This window comes from Eutrema salsugineum, unplaced genomic scaffold (assembly GCF_000478725.1).
Source record: "Eutrema salsugineum unplaced genomic scaffold, Eutsalg1_0 scaffold_4, whole genome shotgun sequence".
NCBI lineage: Eukaryota > Viridiplantae > Streptophyta > Magnoliopsida > Brassicales > Brassicaceae > Eutrema > Eutrema salsugineum.
This window is the reverse complement of record NW_006256686.1, coordinates 14,542,690-14,558,549: the sequence shown is the minus strand read 5'-3', so window position 1 is coordinate 14,558,549 and position 15,860 is coordinate 14,542,690. Positions and strand designations below refer to the sequence as shown.

Below are 15,860 nucleotides of genomic sequence, written 5' to 3'. Positions count from 1 at the left end.
TATAAAAAACCAAAAAAATGGAAAATCTGAAAAAATTTCACAAAAAAATGTTCATCTAGTGCATTTCACATTTTTAAGATGAGTCTAGTTGCATCATATAGGTTTCATTGTGCTTGGGAGTAATGATAGGTTCTTTCCTTGAGAGTACATCACTTTGAGAATTTGGATTAAATATGCTTGTGAAATGATTTTTGTGCTTGCAAGGCTTGAAATGGTTTGAATCTGAGAAGCAAGTTTGAATTGAACTCAACTCTAATAAGTGAAAACCTTGAACTTGACTTGAAATTATCTTGTGATGCATTGTTTGAATAAGCTTGTGGATACCTATATACATATTTGAGCTAGAATCCTGTTTTTACCACCCTCTTCCTTAGCTCAAATAGCTTAGTCCACATCTGGATCAGTTTTCCTCACCTTGAACCCATCCTTCCTTCAAGCCAAATGTTTGTGTGTGATTGAAAGGCCACCTTGGATCAAACTTAGCAGAAAGTGTTAGGTTTAGAGCGACAAGGGCAAGTCTCATTGAGTGTTAAGTTCCATCATCAAGGAGCTGAGAGATTTGGCAAGAACTAAGTGTGGGGAGATACTTGTTGGTGAGTGGAAAAAGGAGAGATGAGTGGAAAAAGGAGAGTGGTGAGAACTAGGGGATAGAAAAAAAAAAAAGAAAAGAAATCAGTCTTGGAGTTTTGAGTCAAAGAAAGGGAGCTCTAGTGTTTTGAAAAGAAAGAGTCTAGCCTCTAAGTGAAAGGAAAAGAAAAGAAGCCAAAGAGCTCAAATGTTTTAAAAAGAAAGAAAAAGAGGCTAGAAGTTACAAAAGAAAGTGAAAAACAGCTATGTAAAGTTTGAACTCCAAGACTTGAGTGTGAAAATGAAAAGTGAGTCCCCTAGTGAGAGGAATATGAGTGTGGAAAGTGAGGTTCTTGAGAGGTTGAGCAAGTGAGAAAGTTTTGAGTAGAGTGTGGGGTGGGATGAGTCCTTGCCCTTGTATGCATAGGTTGCTTTTTACCTTTAGCATTCTGCCAAAGTTTGATCATTCATAGAGAGATCCCCTTGCTGCTTTGAACCCACTTAGGCGCTGATGAGACCATTTTAGTCTCATTACCTCACCCTAGCCAAACTTTGCTTGTTTGAACACTTCATCATTTGATCCACTTGGTAAAGAGCTTAACGAATGTCAAAGAGTTGAGGAATAAGAGAACTTGTGGAGATTACTGTTGAGTTGATACATCAGAGTATGGTCTTGCATTGAATATTGAGCATGAACCTTGAATTCTCTTAGTGGTCACTTTTCTCTTTCAAAGGAAAAATGAGCTCCCAATGCATTCAACCTTTTCCTCTCATTTGTTCCTTTTTTGCTTGAAGACAAGCAAATGATAAGTGTGGGGGAGTTGATATATTCATAAATTGCATCATTTAATGTACATATTCTAGTCCAAATTATGTCTCATTTGCATACATTTTAGGTCTTTAGGCATTGTTTTAGGACTTAGGAGATTGCATTAGGTCCAAGAGAGTTTTGCATGGTTTAGAGTGTTAAACAGGTGCTTTTGGAGCTTATTTGGAGTGGAGGATGTGATTCAGATGAAGAAATGGAGTTGAAATGATCAAAAATGGTGAAAAGGAGCAATTTTGGGTTTCTAGGCAAAATGATGTACTGATGGTCGAAGATTCTCGGCCAAAATCGTTCCCGCGGGTAGCTTTCTCGGCCAAAAACACGTACCGCAGTCAAGTCTCTCGGCCAAAAATCCCGGGTGCAGATACATTTCCGAAATCGCGTCACCGGAAGCTCTTGCCGGCCGATTCAGCTTATAGGATCTTCAGCAAAGTTGGAGATAATTGACTCAAGAACCCATGACAGGTTGAATCAGGGCATTTGGAGCACTGAGCTGAACGATACGGTCACCGGAAGACAGACCTCTCTCGCATCCATTCCGGAGCAATCCGATACTCCTGAATGATCGCCTGTCCGGGGAACCTTCCGGTCCGAGTCAGCTGTCGGAGGCTTCATCAAGGTTGGAGTATATTAGATCACGGTTTCAGAACAAGTAGAATCATGGAATTCGGACGCGTGAGCAGAAAGTTAAGCTCGTCGGAAGAAACTCCTGTCTCGCTGCCGTTTTGGACCAAGCCGATGAGCTCCGAAGAACGCGAAAGACGGTGCACTTCCATACCGATTAGGTTTCCGGGGCCTTGATGAGAACCAGAGATATTTGAGTCCTCTTTCCAGAACGTCCAAGATCATTCAATTCGGATCTATGATGAGGAAGATACGGTCTCCGGAATGGACACATGTCTAGACGCCTGTCTCTGATCGTGTAATGCACTGCGAAGATGAGCCCTCCAGGAAGCCTTCCACTTCCCAAGAACCAAAGTTTGCTTCACCAAAGTTGTAGATATATGAGTGCTCTCGCCTCTGCAACCGGAATCACTCAATTCGGACAAGTATCTTATGAGTTACACTCTCCGGAATGCGAAGTGGTCTAGACAGCCCTGAATGATGCGAGCTAAGTGAAACATGACACGGTTTGAATGCCACGGTCTGGGACCTGACCGAGGCAACTTTTACACACCTTCGGAGATTGACACGATCTTCATGCCACGGTATACACTTGACCGTGGCAAACAAACACTTGGCTGGGAGGAACTTTACAAGCATTCGGGTTTTGACACGGTTTGAATGCCACGGTCTAGGACTTGACCATGGCAACTTTTACACACCTTCGGCTTTTGACACGACCACTTGCCACGGGGCTTGACCAAGAGCTACTAGACCGTGGCAATCCAAGAAGTTCATCACCCAAACCCAGAAAAGAAGAGACACGGCCACTAGACATGGTGTAAATCAAGCCATGGCAACCTTGATCATGAAGAATCTGTCCAAGAACTTTGACACTATCAGTTTGCCACGGTCAGTTTGCCACGGTCTGTCCAAGCATCATCTGACCGTGGCAAACCACACCACTATCCATCAAAGCCGGGTCAGGACCCAGTTTGTCCTGGGCTGACCCGGTCCGCAAGAGACACTATATATGCTTTTTAGGGTTTTTTCCAAGACTTAAGCTTTGTTTTCTCTTGTTTCTCTTTCCTTTTTAGTGTAAAAACGAGTTTGATTAAGAGATATCTAAGGGATTTGATCATTCCAAAGCTGTTTCTCATCATCTCATCATCTCATTTCTGCTTCTAATCATGATTAACATCATCTCTTGCAAAAGATTAGATGTGTTCTTCATGATTAGTGAGTAGTCATCTTTTAAACTTCTAGGTGTGTAGATTAGGGTGCTTAGATGTTTGATTTGTGATGTTTAGGGTCTAGATTCTCATTTCATTTCCTTAGTTAGCTGCTCTTAATGCTAGATCTCTCATTATAAGCTTGATCTAGAACTTAGGCATTTCTCCACCCACAAGGTGTTTGATGAAATGCCTGAATGAGCTAACTTAAGGGTTTATGCCTTTTTCATCATGGGAATGATTTGTTAAATGCATGAATGACATATTAGAACTGTTTCTTAATGCTCATTGATTCATATTTCACAAATGATGATTTGGTTTGAAAGTGGATTAGTGTAGAGATTAATGCCTTCATGAGAGGATTAGTCTAGATTAGAGTTCTAAGTTGAAATGTTTGAGATCATGTGATTGCTTGTTATGTCTTTCTGTATAAGATTCAGTCTTCTTGGTTGAGAGATTGTTTGGTCACTTATTAGGCTTGATGCATTATGCTTGCTGATTGCTTGATTATATCTAATGGTTGTTAGACTTGATTAAGTGATTTGCAAAGGGATTATTGTCATGGGAATGAATTAATCTGATTAAGAAGCCTAGACTAAAGAGTAGCAAGTGTTGCATTATGTTCTTAGCATCATGATTCAATATCTAAAGCACCCTAATCAATGATCACATCTAGAGGTTTAGCTTTTATCATTTGCTTAATCACCATCATCTTGTTTTGTTTGCTTGCTTAGTTCATTAATCATAGCTTGTTTGTTTCTTGTTTTATGCTTTCTTGTTACTTTGTTCACACCAAAACTCATCTTTGATCACTTGACTTAAGAACTTATCACATAAACTAGTGCCTAACTACCACATATATGGATTGACACCCCTTATACTACTTTGACAAGGGGATTGATAACCCTTCTTAAGGCCTTAAAAACCTTACTTATCACGCGGGAAGCTTTACCGGCCATTTTCATGTACCGCGAATGAAGTGTATCGGCCAAAATCTCCGGGTGCAAACATGTCTCAGAAATCGCCTGTTCGGGGAACCTTCCGGTCCGATTCAGACGGCGGGTGCTTCATAGAAGTTGGAGAGCATTGCATCACGGTCTCATATCAAGTGGAATCGTGGAATTCGGACGTGTGAGCAGAGAGATAAGCTTGTCGGAAGGAACCCCTGTCTCGCAGGTATTCCGGACCGAGCAGATCAGTTCTGAAGGATGCGAAGGACGGTGCACTTCCAGGCCGATTCAGTTTCCGGGTCCTTCATGAGAATCAGAGACATTTGAGTCTTCTTTCCAGAACGTCCAACAGCATCCAATTCGGATCTATGAGCAGGAAGATACGGTCTCCGGAATGGACACATGTCTAGACGCCTCTCTCTGGTCGTGTACATGCACTGCAAAGATGTGCCCTCCAGGAAGCCTTACACTTCCCAAGCACCGAAGCTTCCTTCACCAAAGTTGGAGATAAATGAGTCCTCTGTCTTCTGCAACCGAAATCATTCAATTCGGACAAGTCTCATAGGAGTTACACTCTCCGGAATGCGAAGTGGTCTAAACTGCTCTGGATGCTGCGAGATGGTCTTGCGACTTGGTTAACCCGCAGGCCTGAAGATGAACGCCTGAATGCTGATGCTGCGAGTTGAAATATGCGGGTAAACTATCACTGGAAGAGATCTGAAGCTCCCGAGCAAGAGAAATGCTAAGTCCACAATCGTGCGACTTAGGCATGCGAGTTAGCCGCGCCTGGAACTATGCCGCACGATCACTCGCAAATCACTCCGACTTGAGCCTGCGACCTAGGTGCAATAGAGACCAACCCGCACAGTTTGTACATTCCCCAGAAACCGCCTTAGCCCTGCGAGTTGGAGAGGAAGGAGACCAAGCCGCAGCAACACTCGCAAAACACTCCTACTTAGGCGTGCGGCTAAGACAAGGCGATTCAGGCTTCACAAGACAAGTCTTCATCTACTGCGACTTAGGTGTGCGACCTCGGACATACTGGACCAACCCGCAGTAATTCCCACTTTATCCATTAAAGCCGGGTCAGGACCCGGTTTGTTCCGGGCTGACCCGGTTCGTTTTTAAGGAAGTATAAATACTTTCTAGGGTTTTTTTGGGGGAAAAAGTTAAGTTTTATTCCCTTTGTCTCTTGCCTCTTTTGTGAAAGACTCCATTTTAAGAAGAGAAATATCTATACTTGAGTGCTTAATCAAGAGATTTTTAAGAGATCTGGGTGTTTAAAGCTGTTTTCTTTTGAATCTATCATCTCCATCTCCATTTCTCATCATTAATCATGCTAATCTTCTCAACTTGCAAAGGTTTAAGAGAGATTAGTATGATTAGTGAGTAGTCACCTTAATGAGGTTCTAGATATGTAGGTTAGGGTGCTAAAGTGTTAGATTATGAGTGCTTAGGGCTAGATTCATTGATTCATCTCTCTAAACAGCTGTTCTCTATGCTAGATCCTTGATAATCACTTGAGATCTAGATTCTGGGAATTTCATGCATCAAAAGTGTTTGATGAAATTCCTGAAAGAGCTGTATTAGAGGTTTAAGCATTTTTCTGCATGATGATGTATTGTTATTTGCTTGAATGATCATTAAGAGCTGTTTGTTAATGCATATTGATTCATGTTTCACAAATGGGAATTTGGTTTGAAAATGGATTAGTATAGGGGTTAATACCTTCATGAGAGGATTAACCTAGATTTGAGTTCTTAATCATTTGAATCATGTCTCATCATTGTCATTAGCATTTCTAGTTTAGCACCAAAGCACCCTAACCAACTATCATGTCTAGAATCTCATGCCTCCATCATATCATATTCACATCATTTGTCACTGTCATTAGTCTTTAATCCTGTTTATGTTTATAGTTGTCTCTAGATTAATCAAAACCCATTCTTGTTTGCTTGAATTAAGAACTTGATCATATAGCTTAGTGTCTAACACCACATCTGGATTGATAAACCTCTTTGTGCTACATTGACAAGGGGATTGATAGCCCTGAGACCCTAAAAAGTCATGTCTATCACTGATATGGAAGACCAAAGAGAGCATGTGGTAGATATAGAACAACCGGTTCAGGAGCAACAGGCTCAGGGTAATGGAGCTGGTAATGGAGTTGGTCAAGGGTTACATCAGGGTAATGTTCATCAGGAACAAGTGCATCAACAGCAAGCTTATGTCCACCAGGGACGAGCTCCAGCTCATCAACAGAGGTATCAGGCCAATGTACAGCAAAGACAACAGGTGCACCACCAACATCAGCCCTTCCAACACCAGCAAAGGAGATATGAGCAACCACAGGTATATGTTGGAGAGAATGACAGGGCAAATGATCATCAGTATGGAGCTGGAATTCAGGCACCACATGTGCAAAACAACAACTTTGAAGTGAAGGCATCCTTGTTGAATATGGTCCAGAACTCAAAGTTCCATGGATTAGCAATGGAAGATCCCTTGGAACACTTGGATCAATTTGATAAAGTGTGTGACCTGACAAAGATTAATGGACTTTCTGAGGATAGTTTCAAGCTAAGATTATTCCCATTCAGTCTTGGTGACAAAGCTCAACAATGGGAAAAGAATCTTCCAAGAGGCTCCATTCAAACCTGGGAGCAATGCAAGCAAGCCTTTCTATCTAAATTCTTCTCCACCTCGAAAACTGCTAAACTAAGGAATCAAATCTCTAGCTTCACTCAGCACAACAATGAGAGTTTTTGTGAAGCATATGAGAGATTCAGGAGCTACACCAACCAATGCCCACACCATGGGTTTAGTGAGGCTTCTCTTCTCAGCACACTTTATACAGGAGCTCTTCCCAAGATTAGAAACCAGCTGGATACTGCTTCCAATGGGAACTTTCTGAGTAAAGAGATTCATGCTGCTTTAGAGCTAGTGGAGAACTTAGCATTGAGCAAAGACACTTATGGTGAAGACTATGACAGATCAAATAGATCTGAAGGTTCAAGCTCAGAACAGAGGCTCAGCAGAGAAGTTAAGGAGTTGAGAAGTGAATTGGACAAGTTGAAATTCACCACTCAAAAGCCAATGCACTTTGTAGCAGAGTATGAGGAACCTTCTCAAATCTTTGAGAACATAAGTGAAGAAGGTCTAACACAGGAGGAGCTTAACTACATTGGGAATCAGAGGTTCCAAAGATATCAGTATGGCAATGCAAATCAGAACCTCTCTTACAGGAATCCGAATGTGGCAAACCCACAAGACCAGGTCTATCCTAATTCTCAAGCTCCAAAGAACTTTGTTCCCAAGAACAACTTTCAAGGGTCTTTTCCACCCAAGAATCAGTTTGCTCAGAATCAGGGTTTTGGTCAGCAACATCAACCATTTCAGGGTACTGGTTTCAGTTCACAGCAACAGCAAAAGGCAACACCAGGGTTTGGTCCACCACAGTTCCAGCAGCAAGCGCCGGTTCAACAACAGTTTCAGCAACCAATGGTTCAGCAGCAGCCACCGATGGGGTCAGATATGTTTGGTATTCTGCAACAACTACTTCAAGGTAAACAGATATTTGCAAGCCAGAATGCAGCCATGCAGCATGAAATCAAGGAATTGAAACAAAACCAGGCCTCAAGCTCAAGGAACCAAGGCCATCTCCCTGGAAAACCTGAACCCAACCCCAAGGAATATGCTAAAGCCATCACACTGAGGAGTGGAAAGGAGCTACCTGGTATTGAGAAAAACAATGTGATCATTGAGAAAAATGATCAAACTGAGGGGGAGGCAGCCTTAAAAGATGACCAAGTTGCTGAGAAACCAAAGAAAGAAAAGGGTAAAGAGGTAGCAAAGGAACCTGAACCAGAAAAGGTATATGTGCCACCACCTCCATACCAACCCAAGCTCCCATTTCCAGGGAGGTTTAAGAAGCAGCTTGTAGACAAGGCAAGAGCTGTATTTGAGAAGGCACTCAATGAGGCACCACTCACTATGCCTCTCATTGATGCATTCCTAATGATGCCAAAGATTGGTCAGTTATTGAAGGATGCCATTCTGAACAAGACTAAAGAGCTTCAAGGCATGGTGGTACTAAGTCATGAATGCAGTGCTATCATTCAGAAGAAATCCATTCCAAGAAAGTTAACTGATCTAGGGAGTTTCACACTGCCTTGTGCCATTGGACCTCTTCTATTCTCTGGATGTCTTTGTGATCTAGGAGCATCAGTCAGCTTGATGCCATTCTCCATAGCAAAGAAGCTGGGCTTTAGAGTCTTCAAACCAGCAAGGATCTCTCTTATCCTTGCAGATAGATCAGTTAGATTGCCTGTTGGTATGTTGGAAGATCTGCCTGTCAAGATTGGTGGTTTTGAGGTTCCAACTGATTTTGTTGTGCTGGAAATGGATGAGGAACCAGTTGATCCTCTTATCTTGGGCAGGCCATTCCTGGCCACTGCAGGAGCTATTATTGACGTGAGAGGTGGGATAATAGAGCTTCAACTTGGGTCTGAGAAGCTCAAGTTTGATGTGAATGAGATGATGAAGAAACCCACCATTGAAGGTCAGTGCTTTTATGTGGAGACAATGGATCAGTTGGCTGATGAGTTGCTTGAGGAACTGAACACTGAGGATCCTCTTCAAGCTGCTCTAACTCAAGAACAAAGGGACCATGGCCTCTTAGCAGAAGAAAGTGAAGGGTATAAGCTGTATTTGGACAATGCTAGAGAAGTTGGTCCGGAGACAAGGTTTTTGGAACTGGAACAAAGTGGCTCTGAGGTCTTGGCTATAAAAGGAGCAGAAATGAGCCAATGCAGCTTGGACAAGGATTGAAATGAGGCTGATGCACCCCCTGTTGAGCTCAAGCCTCTACCAACAGGGCTCAAGTATGCATTCTTGGGCTTAAACTCCACATATCCAGTAATCATCAATGATAGCTTATTAGAGCATCAAGAGAGTGCATTGCTTAGTGAGATAAGAAAGTTAAGGAGAGCCATAGGATATTATTTGGCTGATATTAGAGGGATCTCTCCTGACATATACACCCACAAGATACACCTAGAGGACCAATCTATGTCCTCTATTGAGCATCAACGACGTCTTAACCCAAACCTTAAGGAAGTGGTTAAGAAGGAGATACTAAAACTTCTTGAGGCAGGGATAATTTACCCAATCTATGACTCAAGATGGGTATCTCCTGTTCATGTTGTGCACAAGAAAGGTGGGATCACAGTGGTTAAAAACGAGAAGGATGAGCTGATAGCTACTAGGACTGTCACAGGACACAGAATGTGTATAGACTATAGAAAGCTCAATGCAGCCTCTAGGAAGGACCATTTTCCTTTGCGTTTCATTGATCAGATGTTAGAGAGGCTTGCAAACCACCCCTTCTTTTGTTTTCTTGATGGGTACTCGGGGTTCTTTCAAATCCCCATAAATCCCCGAGATCAAGAGAAAACAACATTCACTTGCCCTTATGGCACATTTGCATACAGGCGAATGCCTTTTGGTCTCTGTAATGCCCCTGCCACATTTCAACGATGCATGACGCATATATTCTCTGACATTATTGAAGAGAAGGTGGAGGTGTTCATGGATGATTTTAGTGTCTATGGCTCCTCCTTCTGGGATTGTCTCTCTAATTTGTCACATGTCTTGGAGAGATGTGAGCAGCATAACTTGGTGTTGAATTGGGAGAAATGCCACTTCATGGTGCAGGAAGGAATTGTACTTGGGCATAAGATATCTGAGAAGGGCATAGAGGTTGACAGAGCAAAAGTGGAAGTAATGGTGAATCTGCAAACTCCCACTTCAGGCAAAGGGATAAGGAGTTTTCTTGGGCATGCAGGGTTTTACAGAAGATTTATCAAAGACTTCTCAAGAATTGCCAGGCCGTTGACAAGGCTGTTGTGTAAAGAAGTTGATTTCATCTTTGATGCTGAATGTGAAGAGGCATTCAAGACGATCAAGGATGCATTAGTCAGTGCACCAATTGTCCAAGCCCCAGACTGGTCTCTGCCTTTTGAGGTTATGACTGATGCATATGATTTTGCAGTTGGAGCTGTACTTGGCCAAAGGAAGGATAAGAAGCTTCATGTCATCTACTATGCTAGTAGAAGCCTTGACTCTGCCCAAGAGAAATATGCTACCACTGAGAAGGAAATGCTGGCAATAGTCTTTGCCTTTGATAAATTCAGAAGCTACCTGGTGGGATCAAAACTCATTGTATATACTGATCATGCAGCACTCAGGTATCTGATGACCAAGAAAGATGCCAAGCCTAGACTGTTGAGATGGGTTTTTCTACTTCAGAAGTTTGATATGGAAGTACAAGACAAAAAGGGTATAGAGAATGGAGCTGCAGACCATCTCTCTAGGTTGAGAATAGACTCTGAAGTCCCTCTTAATGACAGTCTTCCTGAGGAATCACTGATGGTGCTCCACTCATATTTGGAGTTTGAAGAAGTGGATAGCATTCAAGAGAAGAGGATGCCCTGGTTTGCTGATATTGTGAACTATCTTGCTTGTAGAGTGGAACCACCTGAACTAGATGCTTACCACAGAAAGAAGTTTTTCAGAGATGTCCAAAGATACCATTGGGACGAGCCTTACCTGTATGTCCTGAACAAAGATCAGCTGTATAGAAGTTGTCTTGCTGAGGAGGAGATGCCACCTGTGTTGCAAGAGTGTCATGGTTCAGCTTTTGGGGGTCACATGGGAGCATTCAAGACTGTGGCCAAGGTTCTTCAGAGTGGGTTTTGGTGGCCCACAATGTTCAAAGATGCTCAGATGGTTGTTTCAGCATGTGATGCCTGTCAGAGGCATGGGAACATTTCAAAGAGGAGTGAGATGCCTCAAAACCCAATCTTAGAGGTTGAGATCTTTGATTGCTGGGGAATTGACTTCATGGGGCCTTTCATTTCATCCTATGGGAATCAGTATATACTTGTTGCTGTGGACTATGTGTCCAAGTGGGTTGAGGTCATTGCTTCCCCTACCAATGATTCCAAGGTAGTAGTGAAGTTGTTCAAGAGCATTAGCTACATCAGTTCCCCTTCTTGATCCACCACCAGCCTGTTAAACAGGTTTCCAAAGTCAAACTTAGAGACTTTAAATAAAGTGCTCTTGGGAGACACCCCAAGCTTATCTTTTGTAAATATGCTTTTAATCTTTTGATTTCTTTCTTTTTTATGTTTTAGGATGTTTTGATGGGTTTGTTTAGTGTCTACAGGTTACAGGTTTGAGTTTGAACCCTTGGGAAGTGAATGCAAAATGAAAAGGAATAAAGGAATGGGCAAAAGCTTATGCTCGGTTTTGAGCATGGTCACCAGCCACGGTCAGATAACAAGGCGTGGCAAGCTTTTAAGCTAAGCCACGAGAGAGGAATCACGGTCTTAGGTGTGGCCGTGACAAAAGAAGCAACCATTCGGGGTTTGCCACGGCTAAGAGACACGGGAAGAAGACCGGCCGTGGCAAAGAAAGGAGGAATGAACCATCGTTCGGTGCTTGCCACGGTTAAGGGACACGGGGCCGCAGCAGGCCGTGGCAATACAAAGATAAAGGAACCTGGGTTCGGGTTTAGACACGGCCAGATGACACGGAACTGAAGCTGGCCATGGCAAAACAGGTTTGGAAAGACAAGGGTTTGTGTTTTGACACGGCTAAGAGACACGGGAAGAAGACCTGGCCGTGGCAAAGAAAAGAGGAATAGACCAATGTTCGGCGTTTGACACGGTCGGAAGACACGGGTAAAAGGACCTGGCCGTGGCAATGAAAAAAGATGAACAACCAAGGTTCGGTGCTTGCCACGATGAGTTTGCCACGGGAAGAAGATTTGACCGTGGCACAGGTTGGAAAAGAAGCGATCGTTCGGGGATTGCCACGGTCAAAAGACACGGAACGCTCCAGACCGCGGCAGAGAAAGCACAAACCTTCGGCGTTTGACACGGTCACGTGCCACGGTCAACGATGGCACGGCAAAATTTTTGAAAAATCTTGACCGTACGGACATTGACCGGTCAAAGACGCGCCCTTTACAGCTGTTCCCCACCTGGTTTTCTTCTTCACACGAGTTTGCCTCCTTCTCTCCATTTCTTGAACTTTAAACACTCATATCTCTCTCGTTCTTCAACCAAATTGAGGAATTCCAACTGCATTGAACTCGTAATCCTGTCTAGTTTCTTGCTGCACATTTGTTTTTCACTCGAAACTTGAAGATTCCAAGGTACTTTAGTCTGTTAAAACTCACCTTTTCCATGTCTTAATGTACTGTTCATGAACAAGAAACACATGGAATCGATTTTAATAGGCCTCTTGATACCTTGGAATCATTTTGTGAATGCTCTGCAAGTAGAATGGATAGGAAATGCATGGATCTTGCTTGAGAATGACCTGTTCTTGGAATTTTTGGGAAATTTCTCGAAATTCATCAAGTATTTCGATTTTTTTTTTTTTTAGAAATCGTGTCTCAAGCTGAACTCTTTGTGTGCATTGCTTCTTGCCATTGCTTTGAGTTTATTGAGTTTTTAACCAGCTTAAGACACATTCTCTGCTAGTGAAATCGATCTGTACCACCCCTGAACTTGGTGAATTTTTGGAAAACTTTTGTTGTTCTCTTGCTTTGGTGCTCACAGCTGTTTGAGAAAATGCAGGATGGGAGGAACAAAAAGAACAGCGGCCATGGAGAAATCAAAAAAAGAGAAAGCTGGAGCTTCGGAGGATCAGATTATACCTTTTGGGCATAAAGTTTTCAAGAAACAGAAGAAACAGATAAAGCCAAAGACTCCAGCTGAGAAGAAAGCAAAGAATGTGGCTGCACCAAAGAAAACCAAGGCTTCTACTTCAAGGAGTACTGGTAAAGAACTGGCGCTGGTTGGAGCTGTCCAAAGGAAAGGAAAAGAGGTGGCTGTGGCTGAGGATGAAGAAGAAACAGAGAGTGATCCCGAAGTAGCATTGCAGCCGGTTAAGAAAGCAAAGACAAAACCAGAACCTGAGGATAAAGAACCAACTTTTGATGACTATTTTGCTATGTTCAAGGATGTAAAGGTGCTGCAAACCAAGTTCCCTGATATGGAGCTGCTGAAAAAGATGGGGCTACTTGAAGAGGTTCAGCTCATTTTTAACAACATGGGATTTGGTGGATTCTTTGAGATGAAAGATGTGGCTCATGATGGAGTAACACAAGAGTTCCTTGCATCCCTTGAAGTTTGTGGATATAGCCCAAGAGATCAGAGGATCATGGAGGGAAATGGTCTTGGGCACATAGAGTTCACAATCAATGGTACACAATACCATGTAAGCTTCAAGGAATTAGATGAGATCTTTGCCTTTTCAAGACCTGCACAGGATGAGACATTGAAGTTCACATACCCTGATCACATGATTACTGACCTGTGGGATACAATTACTTTTGGGAGCTTCAGAGGAGGAAGATGCAAGAGTTCATGGATAAGAAACCCAGCCATCCGCTATGCTCACAAAGTGCTTTGCCAAATGTTTTTTACCAAACACAATGATGGTGTGGTGCATCTAGCTAACATGGAGCTACTGGGTATGGGTCTACATCCTCTCATCAGTCATTTGAAGAGCAAGAGAGAATTTCATCTCCCACACTACATCCCTACTGGTGGTGCATTCTTGGCACGTCATATGCTGATATACAAAGACATTGCTTGGAGGGAGGGTAAAAGGCAGAAGCTCACTAAGTTGCACAATGGATGGTTAGTGACAAAGATTCTGAAAGCAAGAGGTTTTGTCTTTGATGATGTTGAGGTCAAGCCTGAGTTGATTGATGAAGCAACCCTCACCAAGGTTGGGTTTTTAACAGAAAGAAATGGTGAAAACTTCTTGTACACCTTCAAGCTTTTACAAAATGAGAAGGTCCAAGTTCTGTTGCCACACCCAGCCATCACCACTCTCACAGAAAGGCACAATGTCTCCTTTATTGTTCTAAAGGATCAGCTTTACAACCCAGCCATTGACCCTCCAATTCGCAAATGCAAGAGGACAACAGGATCCAAAGGTAAAGAGCCAGTTGAAGAGCAGAGCACAGCTAGGGCTGCCGGTTGTGAGAATGAGGAGCCAAGAGATTTTGAAAGAAGGATGGGAGCAGGCCGGTACCATTTTGATCCTTACTTTTGGGGTGAACCTGAGTATCACACAAAGAAGCTGTATTCAAGAGTTAACAGCCTTTTGAAATGGTGCAAATGGCAAGACAAAACGATCCACAAGCTAGTTGACTGTGTTAGGCAACTAAAGAAGAAGGTAAAGAAACTCACAGCTCCAGCCACCTCACCCAAATGAGATACAAGAGAAGAGGTGGGAGAAAGCTCAGCAGCTCGGGACATTGAGCTCCCACCAGGAAAAGAAGACTGGATCAACCCGGCCACAGTGTTCCTACCAGACTCACCTGAGAGCAGCCGACCTAGATACTCAACTCCATCCTGCTCCACCTCCAACCCATCCCACTACCTGGGATCAGACCTCAGTGATTGAGGTAAACACTCCAAACTCTGTACATATGCATGTAGATTTTCTTTTACTCTTTGCATTTTACTTGTTTGCTTTGCTTTTAACTCCTTTCTCATGCTTTTATAACACAAGGGACTGTGTTATTTAAGTGTGGGGGGAGGAGTTTCATACTTTCCTAATCATGTTTTCTCTGTTCTTATTTTATAATTTGAGTCTTGAGTCACATTCTAGTTGCATATTCATGTAATCTCATCTAAGTGCATATAAAAACCAAAAAAAATGGAAAAATCTGAAAAATTTTCACAAAAAAATGATCATGTAGTTGCATTCTCATTTTTAGGATTGAGTCTAGATTGCATATTCATGTAGGGTGCAGGGAGTAATGATAGGTTTTCTAGAGAGTACATCACTTTGAGAACTTGAACTGAATATGCTTGTGAATCTTTTTCTGTGCTTGCAAAGTCTGAAACGATCTGGATCTGAGAAGCAAGTTTGAATTGAACTCAACTCTAGTTAAGTGAGAACCTTGAACTTGACTTGAAAATATCTTGTGATGCATTGTTTGAAAAAGCTTGTGGATACCGACATACATACTTGAGCTAGAACCATTGTTTTTACCACCCTTTTTCCTTAGCTCAAGTAGCTGAATCTGCATCATGGATCAGTTCCCTCACCTTGAACCCATCCTTCTTTCAAGCCAATGTTTGTGTGTGAATTGAAAGGCCACCTTGGATCAAACTTAGCAGAAAGTGTTAGGTTTAGAGCGACAAGGGCATGTCTCATTGAGTGTTGTGTTCCAACATCAAGGAACTGAGAGTGTTGGCGAGGATTAAGTGTGGGGGAAAAGACTTGTTGGTGAGTGGAAAAAGGTGAGATGAGTGGAAAAGAGAAAGTGGAAATAGCTAGGGGAATGAAAGGAAAAGAAATCGGTCTTGGAATTTTGAGTTAAAGAAAGTGAGCTCTGGTGTCTTGAAAAGAAAGAGTCTAGCCTCTAAGTAAAAGGAAACGAAAAGAAGCCAAAGAGCTCAAATGTTTTAAAAAGAAAGAAAAAAAGAGGCTAGAGGTTGCAAAAGAAAAAGGGCTGTGTAAAGTTTGAACTCCAAGACTTGAGAGTGAAAGTGAAAAGTAAGTCCCCTAGTGAGAGGAAAATAAGTGTGAAAAGTGAGGTTCTTGAGAAAGTGAGCAAGTGAGAAAGCTTTGAGTAGAGGGTGGGGT

General features: G+C 42.6%; 1 protein-coding gene and 1 non-coding gene across 2 annotated transcripts in view; one reads left to right on the top strand and one right to left on the bottom strand.

Moving 5' to 3' along the window:
- Positions 1-15,860, top strand: part of LOC112084560 — a gene marked incomplete at its 3' end in the record, with an annotated part of 134,264 nt that overhangs the window by 55,729 nt on the left and 62,675 nt on the right. The window contains exon 6 of the mRNA XM_024153711.1: positions 9,575-10,287. Within this exon, the coding sequence (XP_024009479.1) occupies positions 9,575-10,287 (713 nt within the window). The remainder of the gene's footprint in view (positions 1-9,574; positions 10,288-15,860) is intronic.
- On the bottom strand, positions 6,894-7,000 carry LOC112084911. Its single transcript, XR_002898567.1, has one exon. It is a non-coding gene; the product is annotated as a small nucleolar RNA R71 (small nucleolar RNA).